Source organism: Stegostoma tigrinum, chromosome 3, assembly GCF_030684315.1.
Source record: "Stegostoma tigrinum isolate sSteTig4 chromosome 3, sSteTig4.hap1, whole genome shotgun sequence".
Taxonomy (NCBI): domain Eukaryota; kingdom Metazoa; phylum Chordata; class Chondrichthyes; order Orectolobiformes; family Stegostomatidae; genus Stegostoma; species Stegostoma tigrinum.
Window position 1 is genome coordinate 53855735 of NC_081356.1, and position 6605 is coordinate 53862339.

At 40.8% G+C, this 6605-nt stretch overlaps 1 protein-coding gene across 3 annotated transcripts; it reads right to left on the reverse strand.

Annotated features, from left to right (window-relative positions):
* Window positions 1-251: 251 nt before the first annotated feature.
* Window positions 252-6323, reverse strand: LOC125449573 (growth arrest and DNA damage-inducible protein GADD45 gamma-like). Of its 3 annotated transcripts, XM_048525395.1 has the most exons (5): window positions 6138-6323; window positions 5558-5659; window positions 5214-5427; window positions 1730-1838; window positions 252-827 (listed from the first exon to the last, which is right to left on the reverse strand). In XM_048525395.1, exons 1-5 carry the CDS (start codon window positions 6191-6193, stop codon window positions 712-714), a joined length of 597 nt encoding a protein of 198 aa, XP_048381352.1. In that variant the 5' UTR covers window positions 6194-6323; the 3' UTR covers window positions 252-711. The 3 variants fall into 3 exon arrangements, with proteins under 3 accessions (XP_048381352.1, XP_048381370.1, XP_048381361.1); XM_048525413.1 differs by lacking the exon at window positions 1730-1838; XM_048525404.1 differs by lacking the exons at window positions 252-827; window positions 1730-1838 and adding an exon at window positions 4490-5114.
* Between the last annotated feature and the right edge of the window lie 282 nt (window positions 6324-6605).

Below are 6605 nucleotides of genomic sequence, written 5' to 3' on the forward strand. Positions count from 1 at the left end.
ATCTAGGAAAACACTATTCTTCTCATAAGTGGCATAATTCCTCCATAATAAGAAACGGCTTGTGTGTGCTTAGAACAATGGATTCAGTCTTTTTGCATTCCTACACGTGGCTGCTTTGACTGTCATTGAAAGAAGTTGTTTAAATTGCTGGTTAAAGTATTTTATATAAGGCGGTTGATAACAGTTTTATGATGTTTAATTCATTTTTTATTTCAATAAACAAAGAATGATTTTGTGAACTACAAGCACTGAACAAAACCGACCAATGAAACATGTACAAATTAAGTTAAAATATAATATTTTCTCCTGTGTTCTAATTCCTTCAAAGGGGAACAAACAGCACTCAAAAGTATTTGGCAAGTTTTCATTAGTTTGAAGAGAGAGAAGATCTCACCTTGAATTTTCACCCTGATGACAAACTACACAATAATAAAAATTGAATTTTATTTTTTATATGATTTATACCACTGTTCAATATGACTGTGGATAAATGAAACAGCACATTTCTAAGTTCGAAATTTTTCTGGTTAAACTTAACAGCATATCATAGTAATGAAATTGCATTATTCATCCTTTATAGCCATTACTTCCCAACATGAACTTTTTTGAAAAGCATGCATTTATTAAAAATGACCGAAATATGAAAAATAATAGAATGCCTTAAATTGCTAACAATGTTTAGAGTGTGGTTTTGTATGTAACAGTTCTGTATTAATAATAGAAGGTTTTGATCATCTCAATAAACAGGTCCAATACACCAAATAGCAGAGCAGAGAAATGACAACCTAAAAAGAAAGGATAGCTTCCTTCTTCACATTCCACAAATTCTGCAGAAAAAAAATTGAAATTTTCTAATTATTATAAAAAGCAAACATAATTAAACCATAGGAATTATTTATTTTTCCTTCAGTTACTTCAGTGATACCACACTCAAATCATACCACCCTTGAAGTCTTAGTCATTCTCTGCCAATTCGGTGACACATAGGAAAACAAGTTGCACACTACACTTGGCTTGTGTACCTTAGAACACATGGATCCTGATCTATATGCCCAGGTGTTGAGAAAGACATTGTTCTGTTCTAACCTAACCAGACATAACTGCCAATTAAGTATTAAATTGAGAGATTGTAGGAAATGCCGATGCTGGAGCCTTGATAACAAGGTATGAAGCTGATGAACACGGTAGGCCAGTCTGCATCAGAGGAGTAGGAAAGATGACGTTTCAGGTCTGGACCTTCTTCAGAAATGGGGGAGGGGAAGGAGACTCTGAAATAAATAGAGAGAGGGGGAGGTGATGATAGAAGGTGGATAGCGGAACAGATAGGTGGAGAGAAGACGGACAGGTCAAGGAGGTGGGAATGAAGCCAGTACAGGTGAGTGTAGGTAGGGAGTTGGGATGGGGGTTGGTCAGTGAGGTGGGAGAGATGGGTAGGTTGGAGGGAAGTTGGCACATGGTCAAAAAGAATTTGAACACATGCTCAAAGACAATATATTCAATGTAGTTGCAGTGATTGGAGCTCACCCATAGTAATGGTGCCAAACCAGATAGTACCCAACTATTTTGTGTGGATTATCGCAAAGTCAAAGCTGTTATAAAATCTGATTAATATTCTGTTCCAAAATCTGATTAATATTCTGTTCCATTTTCCATTTACTGAATACTTGGTCCTGGTTGGAACACAATGCTTGAATGCAGGCTGGTCAAGTTACAGGGTTCTTTCACATACCTCTTTTCTGCTGTTGCTTCAACCAAGGCTCTCTCTGTGCATGTTGACCGATTGTTACCTGAGTTGTATTGGTAAATTTGCAGTGACCATCAGAACCTCTGTTAGTGCTCTGTTGGGTGAATTATCAAAGTGCGCTAGGTTATTAGATTACTATCAACCATACAAAGTTGATGTGATTGGGACAATCTTAAAAATGTATCCTTTAGCTGGACGTGTCATATCTGTCATTGTCTAGTGAGTAGGGTGGAGTATATTTTCAACAAACTTGTTTCAATATCATTTAGAACTAACATTTTAAAATCGACACAAACTGTTCTGAATAAAAGGGTATATGTAAGATTGGTGGCACTTTAAAAATAACTAGTACTACATGATAGTTGAAGCTTTAGTTTATTCTTGCAGTGTATCCAACAAGTGATGCAAGGCTCATTTTGGGATACTGTTACCATGTTCTAAGAATATGAATCCAGCAATTTTCCAAAATCTAAATGTTGCCTTTAAAGGCTCACCTACCAAATAGGAGTAACACTAACACTTTCTATTTGCAAAATTATGGATTTTGATTTCTTGTCTCCTTCCTATGTCATCACAAGTTGCACTACTTTCAAATGTTGTCTGGCCAACTCAATTGTTCTATTTTATCTTTCCCCTAATATTTGACACAAAGTCCAAGTATGTGATCTCTGAACTGACTCACCAATTTCTCCACAATTAATTTCAGTTTTTGGGCATGAGGTCAAAGGATCACTAATTCAAACGGACTGAATTTAGTTGATTTCATTCGGTTCATTCCCAATTCCACAATGTCCAAATGGAGTTCCTTTATCCCAGTCCTCTAAATAGACTTGACCATAAGCTCTCAACATTGTCTGTAAAGTTTGATGTCACTGTTTCCACAGTCCCTGAGATACTGGATGGTATGCAGTAGATTTAGATAGCTTGGGAAGAAAACAATCTGTAACCTCCTTGAATAACGTTGATATAAGTTTGACCCTTGATACAATTGTATTTCTGTGGATAGTCTGGATCTAGTAACAAAATTGAGTAACTCTTTTATGGTCCTTTTAGCCATAATACTATGTAATTGAATGGCTTCTGAAAATCCATTGGACGCATTCATTCTCGTCAACAAATACTGGAGTTCCACTTTTTATTTTAGGTAGGTGTCTTAGTCAGTTGCGTAAAACTCTTGTAAAAGGCTCTGCAAATGTGGGAGTGGGTATTAAGTATGCTGGTTTTATGACTGTGGAGGTTTTCCTGACTTATGACATAGCCAGGAAAATTCAACAACATCCTTCAAGCAGTCCAGGGTAATAACATTCTTGAATTTTGGCTTCAGTTTTCCCTACTCTCAAATAACTGCCTAATGGTAATTAGGTCCAGTAACAGGTCCTTCCTAAAAGCAAGCAACAATAGAAGTTGATAAATTGATAAATGCCTTCCCACTTCATCCACCTGAAGATGCTGGCCTCCATTACCCCCCCCCCCCCCCCCCCCAAGACTTCATTTAGTAATAACATTCTGGGATACACCAACACGGTGACACAGTGGTTAGCACAGCACAAAAGACCTGAGTTTGATTCCACCCTCAGGCAACCGTCTGTAGAATTTGCACATTTGGCCACGGCTGTGTGGGTTTCCGCAGGATGCTATGGTTTCCTCCCACATTCCAAAGATGTGCAGGTTAAGTAGATTGGCTGTGCTACATTGTCCATAATATTCAAGGATCGGTAGATTAGGTGGAATGCTGTGAGGATCAGTGTGGACTTGTTGGGATTCTGTGATTTTGTACACTTTTGGATACAGCTCTTGTACCTCAAAAATTACTCCCCTGACATACAGGAGTAAACTCTTAAGTGATCAGGCAATTTCTGATCACCAACCCTTGGTCAGGTTTTACACTTTGGTTCAGCTTTCACTGCTCTTTCCTTCATCATTGAAGAAAACTCACTGGCTTATTCTGTTTCCCCACAGCCAGCACCCTGGTGCTTTTTCCTAAATTGTGAAAGACTTCATGTGACCTACTGTATTACAGGGGAAAAAAACCTTTTTCTTAAAAAAAAAGAAAAAAACTGTTCACTGCTCACAGGTTTCCAGTTTCCCTTACTAACCCCAAGGAAGGGGTGTTTCCCCTAACTTCTAGCCCTCAGAAGTTGATGTCAGAATCCATTACACTGGATTTACAAACCAACTTTACCATCTGCTATTTCCACTGTAAATAGATAAAGGTTAATATTCAGAATTCACCCCCCCCCCACCCCCCCACCACCTGCCGAGAACCTAAAACAAGGGAGCATGTATTTAAAACGGCAAGGGGGGCAAGTTTTAAAAAAAGAGACAAGTTTTTTTAAAAAAAACAGAACTTTAAGTCTGGATCGCACCAGCAGGGGTGGCGGTGGAGGCAGAGATGATAACAGCATTTAAAGGGAGTAAGATAAGCACATGAATATGCAAGAAATGGAGGAACAATGACCAATGGCAGGCATACAGAAAGCTACAAAACAAAGGGCAACAGGTGAAAATATAATCATTTAAAAAAAAGTATCTCCATCAAGTGCAGAATGAGGATTATCACTCAATTTCCTAGGTAGGAGTGCCCCTTATTCTGATTCACAGGCTGTCAGAGAAATTAATAAGTAAATTGTGACAGTTTGTCAGCAGGCAGAAGCATCATTGACAGATCAGCTGATATTTAACTGATGCAAGTACTGGTATCAGTGGTTGAGCCTCTCACAAGGAAGTTGAATTATGAAACAGTCAAAAGTTCACATGCTTTATTTCAAAAATTTAAGCTGCTCTACATGAACCAAGTATTAAAATTTTAATGTTTTTAGAAAATTAGGAGCTCAAGAGCTGTAAATATCCAAATTCTATTCTGGACCAAAACAAACTCTATATCTAAACAATATCGGTATAGAATCAGATCAGAGTCCCACAGCTCCCATGCTGGTCTTCAGCTTTCATTTAAATCGCCTCCAAGTGACAGAAACAGGGCTCTGTGGCATGTGCAGGGTTGCACTGTGTACTTCCTGCTCTCGGCACCACTCCAGGTCTATGGTTGTTCACAACAGTCCATTTATCCAACTTGCTGTGTCATTTGTCATGGCCATCAGTCCTTAGTCTCCAAATCACCAGTTATGTGCTGGACACATGTACATGTGACTTGACCAAAATACCAGTCTAATCCTCAGATCCACAAAGCCAAACTTTTCCTTGACAAGGCGACTTCAAAATACAAATACTTCCAGCAACACCAAGTCTATGCAACAATTCAACGTTCAGGAAAGGAAATGTTGGGGACCCACTGATTGGTGCAGCGACTCTCTTCACAGAAGACACCAAGTTTTTCTAAAGCTGGATCTTTCCAAGAGTCTTGGCTTGGATTCTAGATGTGATAAAAATGTAGTCACATACTCACATTGTGAAATAACACCACTTTTGGTTTAAAAGAAAATCCAATTCAGCTTCAGGTAAAAACACTTACCGTGACTAAAATGCAATGCATATCCCTGGGTTCCTCGTTGTCGGGAGTGCAGTTGACAATCTCCGCTAGTCTCTGTACGTCATTTACTCTCACGATGTTAATGTCATTGTCGCAGCAAAATGCTTGAATTAAAGTGAAGTGGATTTGCAGAGCAACGTCACCTTCGTCCTCCTCGTCAGTGGCCAGAAGGCAGAGTACCACACTGTCCGGGTCACTGCAAGTAAAAGTAAAAATTAGGAAACAACAAAGTCAATCGGCAGCTCGCTCACAAGCCAGTTACTAACCGACAGAGACAGAGGTTGCTGCGGTGCATTTTGAAAGAATCGGGTTTGAGAGAAACTTACACATTCATGACCTTTGCAGACTCGTAGACTCCAACGGTCAGGCAGTGCTGACGTTGCGCGGAGCTCAGCAATTCTTCCAGGGCTTTGCCAGCAACTTGCATCCTGGATAACATTTAAAATAAGTCGTGAGTGTTTTTTGTAATTAAAAGACATGAGATAGGAACTTATGGGAGGGAGTAGGAGAGACAGACTTACTCTCCGCAGCACGACAACTCGATGCTGATATGAACGCAGGCTTTCTTTTCTTGAAGAGGAGAAAATAGTCATTTGCTACCAGCCTCGAGTCGAGTTTTAGTCTCGGTTCTTTTTAAAAACGGATCCCGTCCCGTGTTCACCACGACCCAGCTCTCGCGCACTAACCGACACCATCACTCGAGACCATAGGTTCCAAACAGCAGGAGCTACCCTGCAGCAGAACAGCCGCTTCCCACCCCACGCAGATACCAAGAGGCACTGAGACACTACCCACCAAGAGAAACTATTTACCAAACAAAACCCCACACAGCTTCCGTGCACTACAAGGGCGAGGGGGTGGGGGAAGGAAGACGAACGTGTCGGTACATTGCAGCCACGATCGTACCTCTCGATGCTTTCCGCTTGGTTCGCCTCCAGGCCGTTGAATTCCTCCAGGGTCATCTTTACTCCCGGACGGTTTTTAAAAACCTGTCCTCACTTAACGCTGCTTGCCCTCACAGCCCCGCACTTACACTGGCCTACGGCTCGCCGCCGTTCCTTTAAGGGAGCAGACGTCGCCCAAGTTCCAACCCCTCCGATTGGCCGGGAGACACGAGCCGTGTGAATGAGGCAGGGGCGGGGCTAGATCCCCAAGCGGGGGCGGGGCTTTGCCAGTTAATCGACTTATTACCAGGGCTAGAAGGTGCTGTGTGAAAAAATTAGTCATATTAAAGCTAAGATATGCAAGAAAGTGAAGCGACTGCATTACAACAGCATTTAACGTGCACATCGGTTATTATCGTATCTACAGGTAATACAAGAACTGTTTGAGCAGCTTCTGGCGTGCAGCTGCAGTTAATAAGCTGATCAAATG